The sequence below is a fragment of the Filicampus tigris genome, chromosome 13, assembly GCF_054856515.1.
Source record: "Filicampus tigris isolate MCC_2025a chromosome 13, RoL_Ftig_1.0, whole genome shotgun sequence".
In the NCBI taxonomy this organism is placed as follows: Eukaryota; Metazoa; Chordata; class Actinopteri; order Syngnathiformes; family Syngnathidae; genus Filicampus; species Filicampus tigris.
In genome coordinates, this window is record NC_141229.1 from 8,347,628 (window position 1) to 8,365,022 (window position 17,395).

Genomic DNA, 17,395 nt, shown 5'->3' on the forward strand with positions numbered 1-17,395 from the left:
TATTACGCTATAATATTGTGTAGCTACAGCCAAAGAAATCTCACTAAAAATATACTTTTCATAGAATATATTTAATTCTCCTTTTTGGAAATGATTTCAATGCACAAACTAAAACATACACTTTCAGAAGCATTTGTCCTACTTTTTTGTGGACATTTTCTTCCTGAAAACAATAATTAATGACGTTATTTGGCTCTTTTTTTAATAGTTTGATGAACGCGAATAAAGAGAGTGGTTATGATGGTTCTTCGATTCGGCCTTCTCCCTAGTGGTGGTTCTGTGCTCTTTTTGGACTCTCCTGTAAAAAACAAAAGTAGGTTAGATTTTAAACCCTGATATGATATAAAATTTTTAACCCGAGTACCACCACATGTTTTAGTCCTAAAAAATACAAATATAATATTGCAAATCATCGTAACATTATGCACAGTTAAAATATACGAAAAAAAAAAAAATTACTGAATGATTCAGTTCAAATGTATTGCACATAAAAGTTTGATAAAAATCACACCTGAATAATAAATGGTTAAAAACAAACAATTCCTAAAGATTAAATCCACATGTATTGAATTTAAAAGTTCAATACAACTGAACTGGACTCAAGCAGTGATTCCTTCACGTACCACTAGAGGGAGCCTAGTGGTACGCGAACCACACGCAGTCACACTTACCTTTTCTTCTTGATGGTCCAAAGTATTTTCCTGAATTTCTCTGTGAGGATTGGGAGTGTTCAAAGTCATCTTGTTGAGCTCAGGCTCCTTTAAATAGAGACACTCATGTTAGACCTACAATGCAAGAATTTAACTCCCCAAAATGTGTGAAGTGTGCGTGTGTGTGTGTGTACCAGATTTTCACTGTTAAACTCTTGTTCTGTTCTTTGGATTATTGACATTTTTTCCACTTCAGCTTGCTCGTATGGCGGCGACTATAAAACAGTAGAAATGTAACATTTTTAGCAGCCCTTTTAATGCAACAACAGAACCTTTTAATAGACTGCTTGTTTTTGTATTGTGCGTACCCTCAGTGTGCCATTCAGAGCGTCAAATGTGATGTTCAGCTCCTCATCCTCCACTATTTCTGCCACTCTCTTTAGGATAAAAGATATATTGACGGTAAAAAAAATAATAAAATACACTCACTGTACAAATTATTAGGCACATAATCTAACGAGTGCCAATAAATGAGCTGTCAAAAATTCTGCACCTACAAAGATAATCCTCAGTTTTGATTGACGTTGTCAGAGAGGTATTCAAAAAAACCTGCGTGTTGACCACACACCTGGATTTGCCATTGTAAATGTTAAAGCTGAAGTCAAGCCAAACATTTTTTTTAAGAATATGAATATGCAGGCCCACTAGTTCAAACTAATTCCAAAGGCGACCTTAGGTTTTGGGGAGCTGTTGAGCCAGGCGCTTTAGGCCTTAATGGGTTAACCAGTCTAATGTTTAAACCTGTATTGTTAACACTTCTGACGTGTTCCCTTTATGTAACGGTAGAATTTTGGCTACAGCTCCCATGGGATTGTACAGGTGTACCTCATATTGTGACCGAATCAAGTCGTATATAAAGCGAACCTGATCAACAGGAAGTTCTGTGGCTGTATTCTCGTCCTCCTGCACCTCCTCGGCTCCTCTGACCTCCTCCCTCCTCCTCCGCCGTGCTCCCGGCTTGAAGATGCCGCGGTAGACTTAAGCAAAACACAGACGCTATATGAGATTCGGTTGAGAAAAGACGGTGAATATGTGTGATGGTGGGTCCTGACCGGGCCCGTTGCTGTGGGGAGGCCTCGGCGTTCCTCTGGCTTTATGAATCCTGACGGGCTTGGCGAAGAGTGCAGAGGTGTCGCCCGCTCTCAGGTCTGCTGTCAGGCCTGTCAAGTGCTGCTCCTGCTGTGGGGGAGCAGCTTCGTAACCCGTTGACTTCACCCTGCGCTCGTCTGACTGATAGAAAACAGTGTGTTGAACTTTGAGGGACATGATGATATACAACAGCATATTACACATTCTGTGAAAAAAGTAGCACACACACACTTCCTGATTTTTATCAACCGTAAGAAAGATATAGGGCAAAAATCTCACATTTGCCTAAAGGATCTTGATGATCCCCTTTGAGACTAGGGGAAAAATATTCTGTGGACTGATGAGACAAAAGTTGACATTTTTGCAAGGTGTGTGGCCCGTTATATCAGGCGTAAAAATAAGACGGCATTTGATTTATACGTCAAATAGCCAAAACAATGGTGGCAGTGGGATGGTCTGGGGCTGCTTTGCTCTATCAGAACCTGAACGACTTGCATGGATTCGGAAAATCTGGCATCCCTACTATATTCATATACAGTATGGTTTTACCTCTGGAGAGTTGAGCAGAGCGGAGTCACTACATTGGTCTTCTGGACCACTTCCCTCCTTCCTGTTCTAAAACAAAAATATTTTTTAAAAATGCACAGACTGTTTGACAGTGACACTCTGCATAACTATTTTGATGTTTTCTCCCAGCCAGTGGGTGAAGAAATGTAATGACAACAATGAAAGTGTTTGACTTCAGTGTAATTAAACAGAAGTATTATACTGGTAAAAATATGTATACATTCTAATGACTAAAAGTGAACGAAAGTTACTATAGTAAAAATGTAATGTGCAGTCATTTTGTGTGATTAAAATTTAGAATGTTCATTTTTTTACTTGAAAATAGATGTTCACAACATACAGGGTTAATAAGTATTTAAATGTGTATTTGAAAAATGCAAGTTAAAGTAGTTTAAAAAAAATATTCATTTTCCAATATTACACAGCTGTGCAGCTGATATTGGAAAAATGCTTTTCGCTGTATTTCCACCACAACAAAAACTAAAAAAAAAAAAGTATATTTACCACGTTTCTCCTCAGTGTCCGTCTCCTTCCTGGGTAACACCTACAAATAGAGGCAAAAACGATGTCAAGTGAAGAAAACGACACATTCTGTAGAAAAAGTAAAGTTCCAAATATTTCATTCAAGGCATTAGGCTTGCAAAATTCTGTGCATTTTTAAAGTTTGAAACTCTTTAAAGTTTTAAAGGAAATTAAATTAACAGGTATACAACAGGGATTTGCAGTTTGGCTCTTTAATAGGAATTTTAATATAGTTGAGAAGATACTGTATGTCGAAGCAAACACTTGAGGTGAAATGATTAATTGGCAACAAATTGATTATCAATCAGTTTTTTGGGGGATAATCAATTCATCATTTTGATACCTTGTTTGATTTAAAATTGTCCAAATCCTCTGAATTTCTGCCTCTCAGCTGTAAATATTCTCAGATGTTTGTAGTCCTCCATAAAAGCTGACTGATTATCTTTTGTGTTCATTCAAAAGTTCAGAGCGTGGTCACAGAACAAATTAAACTCATATTTAGGCACATAAACACATATAGGCACCACTGCGTATTATGCATTTTTAAAGAAAACTTAGGCTCGGGCATGATTCCCCCCCGCCCCCACTCTCATTTTTTAAAAACTTGAGCGCCTTTGTTCGCGAAAGTGGTTATTTGGCGAAATTACCTGTTACTAGGCCCAAGCCTGTTAGCTCGCAAGCTAGCTGTCACGCATTTGACAGCGTAGACAGGGGCTTTGATTTTTGACGATTTTGAAGCCTCATCTGAAATACTTGATGTCTTTTTTTTTTTTTTAACCATTCGAATTTGGCAGGTTTTGTTTGTTAATGACACCGTTGTCTGCGGTGTGTCAAATTTATAAGATACTTTTATTTTCACTTTACAGTACCTCTCTGTGGCTTTAGAGACCAGCAGCTCCACGTACGGAAGCTTCTTGAACTTCTCGGTTCCCACGGCAACGTAGCAGCGTCCGGTCTCCAGCTCCCCCGCCGAGGTCACCGTGGCACCCTCTACAGAACACAACCTGACAGAGTCGCACAGCGGTCACAACCAGGCCAGTCAACGCTCTTCTACTTGCATGTTTTTTTTTTATTTTCGTTTTTTTCGTAAACTGACCTCCGCACGGCGCCGGTCCGTAAGCTGACCTTCTCGGTGACCAGGCTGAGGATCTGCTCCAGGTCCCGCTGCATGCTGCGAGGAATGATGAATCGGAAGGGTGGGCACAGGAGGTCGCCATTGCGGAAAACGCTGAAATATTATATAAAGGCGTCACTCACGCACATACGGTTGAGTGAATGGGTGTGATCGGACGGGTTTTGTCTTACTGTATTATACAGGGCACTGGAACAAACTTCCTCCATTTGGCTGACACATTAGGCCTCGGGAATATTTTTGCCTGCAGGAGACATTCCACCAATAAGCCGTGTTTCCATCGAGCACAAGTTGGATACACAATATTATGTGTATCTAGTGTCAAAACTTGGCAGCGGGGTAGCCTATTACAGAGTTTCTTAAATGTTTGACATCAATTACCACACCCCCAAAAAATTTTTCAAGATACAGTATAATAAGATATCGTCCAGCCATTTTTTTTTCTTTTTGCTAGATGCGGTAGTGTATGGTGGCAGCAAACTCAACTAAACTCACTTCATAATAAGCACAGGTTTGGCAGATAGGGGACAATTTGTCAGAAAAGAGGTTTCAAGCGGTTTAATGCCACACCCAGCTAAAGTTTCCTGTCAAATTAAACATAAAACAAAGAGAATTCAATGTTGTGTATGTCAAACAACTAAACAACTGTGCCTTAGAAATGCGCCCGCTAGCTTGCTGCTAACACATGATGACAAATATCGTAGACATGCTAACAATTAGCATTGATAGTTGTGGTCATAGATAGATATGGCATGAGCTGCGTTTTGAGCTGCTAAGGAGCTATGAGAGGCAAAGGCAACAACGGATTCCACTTGTGTGGAAGGCAGGAAAACGATAAACAAAGGATGCCGGCCCATTGTGCTGCATACAGTTGTGCACTGTGTCATCTAGGCAAGCTAACATTTCATACACAAAGCAACTCAATGTGTTTCACACAACCAAAAGTACAACAACTAAAAGTATTTATTTACAAACAGAACAGCTAAAGACATTCGCAAAGCAAACAGAATAAAAGTAGCTTATTTAAGTTACCAAAAGTACCAACATTGACATTTACAAACAAAAGGTTTTTAAAGACATTTAAAACACTGAGAATAGTAGTGACTCTTCTTCGTTTGTCCATATAACTTTATTACACTGCCCCACGGTGGCCCAGCCAGGTACATCTGAAGAAACGTGACTGCAAACGATCTGTCATTTTTTTGTTGTTGTTGATAGTTTTTTCTTTTGTCATCCATACTACAAAAGAACAAGTGATAAACTATAAAGCTAATAAAAGCATGTTCAGCATTCATTAAATGAAGTGAATGGGGTCCAATTGAGCCCAAGGATGTATGTGACATTTACTGTGCCGTGATAGAAACAAAGCGGCTGGTTTGGACTTGCCCAGACATGTACTGATTAACACACTGGCCATACTGTACTGTTTAGCTTAACTTTCACATGATGGCACGCTTGCAGCAGAGCTCCACAGCAACCACAACACCAGGCATGCGAGCGCTCCGCAATGCACGTAGCGGACATGGGTGCGCACGGGCAACATGCCCAAGGCACACACAGTTAATCTCTTTTAATTCTGGCCAAAGAAGAAGTATCGCTGTTGGATTGACAACAGAGCGACACCTTAATAACCTTACCAGATGCGCAGAATGCAAATGCCATTAATGGAAATTCACTTACAATTAGGATTATTACACTTCACGATTACAAAATTGGCATAATCGTAAAAAAACTATTATTAATATTCATTCATATCCAAGGAATGAACACGAGGAAATCATACTTGAATTTATACATTTACACTTTTTTAAATTTTATAACTAATTTTATAATTTTGTATGGTCCAAAAGGAACTTACTTACATGTATTTGACTTTTTTATGTTCGAACATTTTCTTGTTTTGTACCAAAAAATAAATGATCGAAATTTAAATTCTTACCAAAATAATAATGATTCATATTTTTTCCATAATAGAGCAGCCCTAAAGTGAGCACTTGTGAGCGAGAGTGCACTTGCATTGCTACCGCTCTGACCTCTTTTCGGCATGGTTGTTAACTTGTCCTTTTAGTCCTAAATGCATCAAGGCAGGATTAATCAACAATCAAAATTAATGTCTATGAGACGTTAGGTCTATTTTTAGCCAGTTTGACTTGGTAGGAGGTGCATTGGTGCATTCCTGTGGTTAGACTTACTTGGATAAATATATAATAGACCTTAAAGCAGCGGACCTTAAAAGTAATAAGGTAGAAAGATGAGGCGGCCTACCTGAGTGTCTTCGCGTGCCGCTGGCTGCTTTTTCACACCTGTGTTGACGTAGCTGCATCATGAGAGCACACCCATAAAAAAAGGCTCTTCAGTACAAATGAGCAGTGTCAAAAGTACTCAGTACTTAGTAAACAAAATGTGCTCTGTCCTAAGAGCTCAATTTGCTAATGTCATGTGACCAAACCCAGAAAACACGTGAGCCATGATGGTCATTATCTGAGCCCTTAGGCACTGTGATGATGTCAATTTCCGTCGACAACGAGTGGCAGTACAGGACAAAATGGCCGCCCCCCCCCGAGATGTATAAAAACGGGTGGGTTTTCCTGCATAATTCATACTCTAACGTAATCTTAATCAGAATACAGTGTTTAGACTAGTGGGGGGCACATAGAATATAATATTGCAAAGAAAATGTTTGACTTGACTTCGCTTTATTAGGGGGCTTTTCCAAATCTGTTTCCAAAACAGTAATGCTCCCTAGTCAACATTTCTCTATGTTATAGCCGCCCATGTTTTTTCCACTCAGTAAGTGCTTAAAATCTCCATCGATCAAGATCTCAAACGCAGTTGGCTCGCTCTCTTTACGTCTTTTTACATCGTGTTGTCATCGGCGGATGTTGAGAAAGATAACAAGCCTATTTCGACAAAGTAAGGAGTACAGAGTATGGATATCTTTTTTCAAAGTGAAAACATGTTAGAAATGTAAAAACTGTAGTAGCGTTTATACCAGAAAAATCTACTCAAATACAGTAATGAAGTATTTGTACTTCCTGCCCCGCCTAACCAGACCACAAAAGTCCCGCTGCTACTTACTCCAGTTTTTTGAACTTCTCAAAACCGGCGGCGACATACTGGGCCCCCGTCCGCAAGTCCTGGAGGTCGGCGACCTTGTGACCTTGCCTGGGAGTGTACAGGGTCCTGACAGCCAACGGGGCTCCGATATTGTGGGTCACATCATTGAGGAAGGCCTCCATGGTGGACACCTGGCGTTGGTTGATCACGAATCGGCGGCCGCTAAAGAAGGGGTCACCGTTCCTATACACTACCACGCTCTTCACCGGTGGTAGCGCTGTGGTGGCGGCCATCTCGGCGCCCTCTACTACTACCGCTACCACACGCGCACACACACAAACACACATATACACAACTTAGAAATGTGATTGCTGAAGAGGATTTACATATACTGCATGTCATTCTAAACCCCCAAATTCCAAAAATTTTTTCCACCAATTCAAACCATCGCCATTTCAAATGTTCATTAATATTTCATTCGCGTTATTCTTCATTCATTCATATTAAATCAGATGATCACATGTTGGATATTGCTTTCCATATTCCAGAAATGACCAATTTTCACACAAGTCCACATTTTCCACAGGGGCAAAAAAAAAAAAGGACCGTGAATGAGACATTCAACAAAAAGTACCCAATTTTTCCCATTCAAAACTCAATGTTCACCTTATTCCTAATATTCTGTGCTATTTTCCACATTCCACGCTTTTCACAATAAAATTTCCAAATTTAAGAGAAATTATACATATTTACCACCATTTTCTATATTACTTGACCGATTCAACCTATTCCAACTTTAAAATATTCAATTCATTCAGCACATCTTGAGAACTATTCCTATTCCCCAAAACTTTAAAATAAAATTCCCAAATTAAGACATTTAATATATTTAGTACCTCCATCCGAATTTATTGACTGACTCACACCATTACAAGTTTCACATTCTACATTTCAATAGTATTTCCACAACATTTTGGTTCACTTTTTTCAGCAATCACTCCTAATTTTTTTCAGAAATCTCATTGTGTAGCTCTGCACACAAAATCTTTATTAGTATTATTCCACCAATTCCCACCATTTCCAATTCCTTCTGCTGTTCTTCACTGATTCAAACGATTCCAATTCCAAAATATTCGCTTCATTTCGTACGTTGGACATTGCTTTCCACGTTCCCCCCAAAAAACACTTTTTCGACATTTTCACATTTTCAACATGCACTAAAAAACAGTCCAGTAAAGGAGTCCTTCAACAAAAAAGTTCCCCATCTTTCTCACTCCAAATTCAAAGTGTTCATCTTATTTAGAACATCTTTGGAACGGTTTTCCCGCAAACAAATTTGACAGTAAAATCCACAAATACAACCACCTCATTCTGTTTATCGATTGATTCAAACCATCCTGAGGCTCACATTCAAAGTTTCAACATTTCATCTTTATTTTTCACAGCGTTTCAGTTCATCGTCACCTTTTCATCATTCTCTAGTTCTACATCCAAAAACTAATTCCGCCATTGTTTCGCTGTTTTACTCCTTCCACATTTCTCTACCGTGCCGCAATGCCACATTTTCCACACAAAAAAAACATTAAAGTGAATATGACATTCAATAATTAGAAAACAAGTTCCCAATCTTTCCAATCCCAAATTCAAAGCGTTCAGCAAGAACTATTGTCCACATTCCCCAAATTCCACACTTTTTATAATGAAATTCCGAAATGTAAGAGTTTAACATTATCGAGCACGACCTTCCACATTTCTTGACCCATTCAAACCATTCCAACTTTAAACTGTTTCACTCATTCAGGCCATATACAGAATATTCATCCCATTCCCCAAATTCCCATATTTCCATAGCCGTTCCGTTCGGCGTTAGCGCTTCAGCATTCAGCCATTCACGCACAATTTCTACAGAAATGGCAATCCCCGGTTAAATCGATGCATTCATGAACACACTCTCTGCAGATACACACCACAAACTGAAGATAGAGATGAATCCCCTCTGTGTGGTATTGGTGGTGGTTCTTCTCCCACTAAACACACACAAGCGCACGCACACAACCGACAGCCTTGTGTATTTCCTGGTTGCCATGACAGCACGGCTAGCAGTGAGTGGCTCCGTGGGCCAAACCACTGGCAGCAACCACAACAAAAGGGACACAGAGTGAGAGTGGTGGGCGGGAGGTTGATGGGATGGTCCTGCTTGTGGGAGGTTCATACAATATGATAATATTTGCTCGTTTTTTTACTTTTTAAAAATTTTTTTAATTGCACCGTGTCAAAACACGGGGCATGATTATCCTCATAGGAATTGTACATGAAATGATGAACCACAGGGCTTATCGAAATGTATTAATTACCTCACATTAACATTAGAACATGACGTTAATAAATACGGTTCAATGATTGGACAAAAATGTCCTTCTGAAATTTCAGTCTGGTTTTATGGTGAATAGACCGTTTAAAGATCTTAAATTATTATTTTAGACTACATTATGATGCACAAAAAGTCAGTGTTGGTTCCATTGGATCTGAGCGCTGATTTCAATACCACAGGCCACAGTATTCTTTAAGTTTCAGGTGCGGTCCAAAAATGGTTGACTTCCTACCTCACGGACAGGTTTTATAAGTTTGGATACCTGCTTCTCTACACTAAAAAAAAGTACTTGATTTTCGGTTGCACATGATTACAATGTGTTGTATCATTTGTTTATTTTTGAGGAAAACATGGGAAAATTACGTAGGTTTTAATCATGTGCAAACAATGTACATGTTCGAATTAAGTAAATCCAAAGGATGTTTTTTTAAAGTGTAAAGTCCATAAAATCACGTGGTGTGCCCCAGGGTTCGATTATAGGCCCAGTGCTTTTTAACCTGTACATGCTCGCTCTTGATGATGTCATCGGGAGACATGTAGGCAACTTTCAGTTCGGCTAATGATACACACTTGTACATCTGTGTCTCCTGTTGACACAAGGCTAATGGATACGCTTTTTATCTGCATCTTAGATGTCAAATCCTGGATGGCAGAAAACTATCCTCAGCCTAACTAGGACAAAGCTTGGAAGTTTTAGTCATCAGTCCTGAGGCACAGAGAGAGCAACCTTTACCCAAACTACAGTACGGTTACTATCATGGATAGCAAAAGAAAAATACCTACACAAATTAAATCTTACAACTTCAAGATTACACTTTTTTCTTTTAATTGTGTATAATGAATTTCAAATGCGACACAATTTATTTTTAGCCTACGATTGCATGGGTCTGGGCGCTATTCATTTGCATTAATAGCCGAGAACAAAAATAGATGAATACAGTTAACAAAAGTGTAGAATGAATTGTTATGCAGTGCAATTCAATCACTGTTGGCCAAACAGGAAATTGGAGCGTGTTATTGATACACTGAGCGAGCCTTTGTCCTCCACAGATCGTGTTACATCACAATAAAACCGGAGTATGTGACGACAGCAATAGACAAACAGAAGCACTAGTAGGAAAATACATATTTATTCATCTTTTATATCAACAAATACAATACAAAATGTACAATTAAGCCATTTAGTTTAAGAAATGTGAAGGCAATTCATTGACAGTGTATTGATATGCACAACAAGGTCCACTTCAGTGCATGCTCAGTTTGTCCTTCAGAGACAAGTACTGCAGGGGAGATAAAAAGACAGAAACACAATTCAATTCCGTAAGCATTTAAAAAAACAGTGCACCAAGTATCAGCTAAACAAATAATTCACTCTCTCAAATGCCCAAATGTAAGACACTGTAACGTTATGCACAGCTTGAACATTTAAAGCGGAAGTCAACCAAAAACTTTAATTTCAATAATATGTTCTATGCACCTTCACTTGTCAAAATACGGCATTCTGATTAATATTGCGTTGTGGAATATGAGTTAAAGAGAAGTCAACCCAAACATATTTTTTTCAAGAATATGTTCTATGCAAACCTACTAGTTGAAACAAGGCATTCTGATAAATATTGCGTTTGTGGAATAAGAGTTAATCCACCCGTTTTTAGCCATCTCCGGGGACGGCCAGTTTGTCACTTTTGTCGACTGAAAATGACATCACAACTGCGCAGGGCTCAGGTAACGACCAATCACGGGCTGACCTGTTTTCTGAAGCTGAGTGGCAACAGGTGGATACAGGTTGATTGTATCTTCTGCCATCTAGTGGAAGAGAATTTAATTGTCCTCTCTACCACTATGCATCACTGTTATAGATTAATTAACAAATAATAACGTTTAGACTAATTACAATTTTGAAATTTGCTCCTGGCACTGACAACTTGCATTTCCATTAGTGGGAAAATTCATTTTGAAATGAATAAATATCTACAGTCCACCATCTTCCTGGCGAAGGATTGTGTGTGTGTTTTACTGTACAACAGCAAGTACAAAATGACCCTGGTGTGAAAAAAAGGCCGCTGGTGGTCATTAAATAAATAACGCGGCTGACTTACTGAGGCACCATAAATGTCACCGTAGTAAATCTTCAGCGTTGGCCTCGTGGTGGAGCTCCAGCGCTGATTAAATGAAGGGAAATACTACATCAGCGACTCACCTTTTTCCTGCTGTCAATGGCCTGCTGCAGCCACAGCAGCTCCATGGTCAGGGTGTCTCTATGGCATCGCAGGGCCTCGGGAGCAGTGGGCACCTCCTGGGCCGAGCGGTACCGCGTCGGACCTGGAGGAGACAAATTATTTATGCTATTATTTATAGCGATTTTTGTCTTCTACTTAAAGTAGAGTGTGAGTACGTTTGCCACCTCTCCATATGACCAAGGAATTACCTTGAAGAGGAATGCTGTCCATGCTACTCCAGATGGAGGTGGAGTCCATTGTGCTCTCCAGAACCTCATCGGAGCTCAGGTTCTGACCTGCCTCAAGAACGTGGCTGCTTTGTAAACACCCCGTTGTTTGTTGTTTAACTCCCAAGTCGGCTTTCTGCGCTTCTGTCGTCTGTAGGTGACTTCCTCCTCTAACTTCAGACAATGGAGCTGCGTCTCCCGCTGCTGGGTTCTGTGAGCAGGCGTCGGCATCTGATCCTGGATCTTTCCTGGGTAGCGGGCCATCCTGGTTAAAAAAAGAAAAAGAAGGCATGAGAAAGGTGTAAGGCGGTGAATAAATCAGTTTTTATTACAGGGAGAGAGACTTGCCGTGTCTGTGAAATGGGGGGTGGGGATGATGGAATCCCTCCACCCTAAGTGGTCCAAAGTGCCATCTATCTCTTTCACGACCTCCTCAAAGTCCACCCGTGCACGACCCAGCTCTGCCCTCACCAGACGTCCGCGCGCACGCGCCTGCGCGGAGCACATACGACAGGTAGTTTTCGACGAGTACAGTGGTGCCTTGACATATGGGTTTAATTCGTTTGATTCACTTGTGTCTCAAATCATCTTTCGTCATTGAAATGCTAGTAATCTGGCTTTTACCTTGAAAAACAAGTTGGGTCACTCGTATCACAAGGCACCACTGTTCCTCCCATTGGTTGGTAAACTAGCACTCAAGGGTACATTTGATTTTTAAATGGTAGACATAACCAAGGTTATTCATAGAGGTAAAATAAACACACGCTCTAGGGAGGATGTGAGGCGAAATTATTGTTTATATAATTGGTGCTATGACGTCAGCTAATATGTTACATGGGAAGTTGGAAAAGTTGGAACCCTAGTATTCACTCCCATCATACTACATAAACATCACATTACATTTATGTGCGATTGGCACAACTCGCATCTAAATAGACTCAAAGTACACACACGAGTTCAATGCTAACAACAGCTACCATCGTTCCCGGTTTGCCACAGCCGCACTACATAACCTAACCCAAAAGTAGTGCCTCAATCGCCGCGGCCATAAAGAAGCTTCACCGCTTCACAATACGCATGCAGATAAATTAGCAATGAGATTATTACCTGCAAAAGAACGAGCGTGTAGTCCCAGTCGCGCCTGTTCATCACTATGGTAACCTGACTAGCCAAAGAAAAGCGGGAACTCTGCGATTACTTCTGGTGTCAAGTTCAAAAAATAAAAGTCATATGTTAAAATTGTAATCTTATGTTGGTGCCATATCGGGGTTACGTTTGTTTGATCTTTTCTTGGATAATAATCGTAAACATTATAAACTGAAACAATGCGTAAAGGTTAATTCTAGACTTGGGTTAGGGTGTAGTAGACCTACATTTTGAAAATCCTATACCGGAAATTAGCCATTGTTTGCATCGTCAGATAGCCATGGATCTTTCGCTCTCCAACACTACAAAACGTTTTATTTACGACATAACTCAAGAAAATGAGCGCTTCTTCTAACCAGAGGACTTTGTTTCAGACGTGGGGTGCGTCCGCGCCTCCAAACAACCTTGTTCGGCCTCCAAAAGAACGAAAAAAAGTCGCTGAACCGCGCAAAGCGAGCCAAAGCGGCACAGTCCAGAGACCTGCTGCAAATCCACTTTGGGCTGAGCTGGGCTCTTTAAACCCAACAGACGCTTCTAAAGAGATAAGACACACCACAGAAACTCCCCAAACTTCTCTCTATGATGATGAAGATGAAGATGAAGATGACGACCTCATGGTGGTCGCTGTCAAAGAAGCCGAGGAGAACCTACAACATAATATTAGCAACTTTCTCCAAGAGGAGAGGCCCCTGTCTCTCACTCCAGCAGTTGGGCAGATCACATATCCAGACTTTCCTGGTTTTGACAGCTCCTCCGCGACAGTGTGGATCTATCCCACTAACTACCCGATTAGGGAGTACCAGCTCAACATATCGAGGGCCGCCTTGTTCCAAAACACACTAGTGTGCCTTCCCACAGGTTTGGGGAAGACGTTCATCGCCGCGGTTGTGATGTACAACTTCTATCGTTGGTATCCAGCCGGGAAGATCGTGTTCATGGCCCCCACCAAGCCACTAGTGGCGCAGCAGATTGAGGCTTGCTACAACGTGATGGGCATCCCACAGGGGCACATGGCAGAGCTGACCGGTACAGTACGCTCCTGCCATATGAACCTATGAACCTCCCAGCTCTTTTTTTTTTTTTTTTTGCGAAAAACTCACCTATTCACATTTTTGTGTTCTTTCTGAAACACTCCATGTCTAAATCCATGTCCTTGTCTAAATAGAAATTGGTGTCAAAAAAGAAGCAATGCATCTTGACTGAGAGACAAGAGTCATGGAGGTGCTAGGTTTAGCCTGGGTTATTACCGGAAGTTACAGAGAATCTTCACCGTATGTGCATACTATCATACTGTTTTCTGGCTTTGGTTCATGTGACATTCGCAAGATCGTCAATTTTTTAAAATCTCTTTAGATAGGCAATTTTAAACCTTTTTAGAGGTATCGGGCATCGGCCTTTTTAGAGGTATCGGGCATCGGCTATATTTGTTGTTTTAAGGTATCCAAGGCGGGACTTTGTCCTCATTTAGTACAATTATGTTTAATAATATCCCTGCGATTGATGACCAATCCAAGGTGTATCAATGCTTCTCTCTCCTTAAGTCAGCATGGATAACTTGAGCTCACCTGCGACCCAATTAGAACAAGCGCTATAGAAAATGGAGGGATAGATGTTGTTAATAATAACCACCGTCTTATGTTTCCGCAGGCAGCACAGCGGCCCACCGGAGGCAGGAAGTGTGGCGGTCCAAGCGCGTGTTCTTCCTCACGCCTCAGGTGATGATGAACGACCTGTCCAGGGACACGTGCCCGGCCCTGCAGGTCAAGTGTGTGGTGATCGATGAGGCCCACAAGGCGTTGGGCAACCATGCCTACTGTCAGGTAAACATGGCATTGGACATCACACTTAATATACTGTACATGCCATTCACCCAAAATGTGCTTGAATTTGAGCCAGGGTTAGGGTTTGAAAGTAGTATTTCAGAGTTTAGGGTGGGCATCTTCAAATGTGGATTGTGGTCCGTGCCCAGACTGAGCCAAGCGGACCCGCGGTCAATTGCCACTGAATAGCCGCTGTCACATACTGTGTAGGATACGAGCGGCACGCAGTGTATCCACTGTCAAACTGTTTGAGTTGCCATTGGTTATAATATATAAATTATATTTTTTAAAAATAATTCATTGATACATTTAGGGTTAAAAGACCGGGATTAGTACCGTATTTTCCGGGCTATATCCTGGGCTATCCTCGGTTTTGAACCATGCGGCTATTATATAAAGGTGCGGCTATTCTGTGGATTTTTTTTCCACCGCTAGGGGCGGTCTAACCGGAATTACAATACAATACGACACAATACAATAAAAACTCAACACAGGAAGGCCGCAGCAGAAATTCAAATCTGAACCTCAGAACTGTGATTGCCGACGTGCTAACCAATTTATCACCATGTGGTATACACACATCCACACACACAAATTGATGACACGGTATCCGCCTTTTTGACACTCTTTTAATTGGTCATGTTCTTGTTCATTCAGGTGATCAGACAGCTCAGCAGTCAGACTCTGCAGTTTCGCGTGTTAGCCCTGAGCGCCACTCCAGGGGGTGACACAAAGGTGAGAGTGGAATCCTTTTCTTTCTACCAGCCCACCGTGACACACATGATAACCAAGGGTTGCGTCCGTGCAGTCGGTGCAGTCGGTGATCTCCAATCTACTCATCTCCCACATTGAGCTGCGCTCAGAGGAAAGCCCGGACATCCAGGCCCACTCGCACCAGCGCAGCGTGGAGAAAATGGTGGTGCCGCTGGGGGAGGCGCTGGCTGCCCAGAAGGCTCGCTACCTGCAGGTAGGCCCCCCCACGTCATATTTTGTGTGTGACTATACTAAAGTGTGTGTCCAGCTCAGTGTACTGAGTGTAGCCTCTATTTTGGTGTTTTACTGCCCCTTAGTGGTCAGTAAATCATCAACTGTCATGAACTCACTATATCAGTGGTTCTCTTTTTAAAAAAATTTTTCTTTTACCTAAATAAATATTTTATAAAAAAAAGAGTTTATAAAAATGCAAATGTATTGACCTTAAAAGCTAAATACAACTGAACGGTTAGGCAGTGATACTTTTATGTGCCACTACACATTCTGAAAATTACTGCACTAGACACAGATGTACGTCAGCAACTTCTGATTATTTCAATAATTGATTAATCTGTTGATTATTATTTATTATTATTATTTGATTAGTTGATTAGTTGATTATTTAATCAACTACTGTTTAGTTGTCGATTTCTATGAATCGATAAAACAGGAAAAAAAAAAACAAATTCCATTACTCAAAAACAGGAAACTATTTCAAGTTGACATTGCAGAAAATGGACCAACATGAACCGATAATGATTCAGTTACTGATTTGGTCCGTCGCATGTCAGAAAATAGACAAGAGTGACATTGTTTTCCAGAGAAAAAGAAGATGTTTTCAGATTTATTAAACACAAAGAAAACACTGTGCTTTCATGGATGATTACACAAATTTGCTATTCCATATTTACTGTTGAGAGACTCAAATTCCAATGGGCAATGTCCTGCTCACACAACATACTATGCAAATTAGTTTAATTTAATATAATTTGAATATCTCTGTGCCCCATAACTAAGTGGCTGGAGACCGGTGGTTGGGGACCCCTGCTCTAAATGAATAATGGATTATCAAAGTAATTGCTGATTAATTTGATGATTGATTTAGTTGTCAATTAATTGATGAATTTTTACACATCCATACTGCTGTCCATTCTCCAGTACTTATTTTATCCAGTCAAATTCTGCATTTCTAACATACAGTTGACCCCCACCATTCATGGCGGGATGGCCTGGGAAACAAAACCACATTTTTTGTTGTTTTTTTTTTTTTACTCAAAAATGTCTTTGAAAAAGCTGATGAACATTCACTATGCTTTTTCCTCAAGAGGAAAGATCCCCCCTCAAAAACAAGAACCTTCCCCTAAAATATATTTTAAATGATTGAAAACAAAGGGGGAAAAAATGCGAATCTTCGGGCCTCTGCGAGTACGGAGGGCTCCACTGCATTAGCTATTAATTACACTCGTCAACAAATATTTGCACATTTTTTAAATAAGAGATAACGTAACATTTTATTGAAGTAAACTTTTATAGGTTTTCATAATATTAATAATAATAATAAAAATATATGTAATATATTTAGTAATGTAAGTGTTCGGCAACAGTTTTTTTCTGCAACGTCGGACGCGTGGTAAAATCCATATTCTGCTGGCTTTTATACTTAAAAACGAAAAATGAAAATATCTCAAAAAACCTGATGTGCTAGAAAAAACTACATTTTTTTTCTTTTTAAATCAGTGTCAAATGTGCGTCTAGGGACGCATAAAGCCATCTCTGATTCAA

General features: G+C 40.4%; 3 protein-coding genes across 10 annotated transcripts in view; 1 reads left to right on the forward strand and 2 right to left on the reverse strand.

Moving 5' to 3' along the window:
- Positions 1 to 107: 107 nt before the first annotated feature.
- dcdc2b (doublecortin domain containing 2B) lies at positions 108 to 9,188 on the reverse strand. The gene is given in 14 exon segments (XM_086048916.1): positions 108 to 298; positions 672 to 758; positions 845 to 925; positions 1,019 to 1,087; positions 1,575 to 1,687; positions 1,763 to 1,940; positions 2,349 to 2,414; positions 2,871 to 2,910; positions 3,758 to 3,892; positions 3,985 to 4,116; positions 4,194 to 4,264; positions 6,286 to 6,337; positions 7,099 to 7,393; positions 9,045 to 9,188. Coding segments are annotated over 13 exon segments (1,359 nt in total). The 5' UTR covers positions 7,371 to 7,393; positions 9,045 to 9,188; the 3' UTR covers positions 108 to 235.
- The window catches only part of fancm (FA complementation group M), a 56,476-nt gene continuing 42,855 nt past the window's right edge, over positions 3,775 to 17,395 (forward strand). For 2 of the 7 annotated variants that reach the window (XM_086048893.1, XM_086048894.1), the window contains exons 1-4: positions 12,433 to 14,066; positions 14,688 to 14,860; positions 15,518 to 15,595; positions 15,669 to 15,827. In XM_086048893.1, the coding sequence (XP_085905019.1) occupies positions 13,379 to 14,066; positions 14,688 to 14,860; positions 15,518 to 15,595; positions 15,669 to 15,827 (1,098 nt within the window). In that variant the 5' untranslated portion in view covers positions 12,433 to 13,378. Of the gene's footprint in view, positions 12,204 to 12,228; positions 12,409 to 12,432; positions 14,067 to 14,687; positions 14,861 to 15,517; positions 15,596 to 15,668; positions 15,828 to 17,395 lie in introns of those variants that run through there. The other 5 variants (XM_086048898.1, XM_086048896.1, XM_086048897.1 and 2 more) reach the window with 5 other exon arrangements.
- iqcc (IQ motif containing C) lies at positions 10,563 to 14,035 on the reverse strand. Of its 2 annotated transcripts, none has more exons than XM_086048914.1 (5): positions 13,397 to 14,035; positions 12,243 to 12,434; positions 11,877 to 12,159; positions 11,649 to 11,770; positions 10,563 to 10,728 (listed from the first exon to the last, which is right to left on the reverse strand). In XM_086048914.1, exons 2-5 carry the CDS (start codon positions 12,399 to 12,401, stop codon positions 10,693 to 10,695), a joined length of 600 nt encoding a protein of 199 aa, XP_085905040.1. In that variant the 5' UTR covers positions 12,402 to 12,434; positions 13,397 to 14,035; the 3' UTR covers positions 10,563 to 10,692. The 2 variants fall into 2 exon arrangements, with proteins under 2 accessions (XP_085905040.1, XP_085905039.1); XM_086048913.1 differs by having other exon boundaries at positions 12,243 to 12,386; positions 13,002 to 14,026.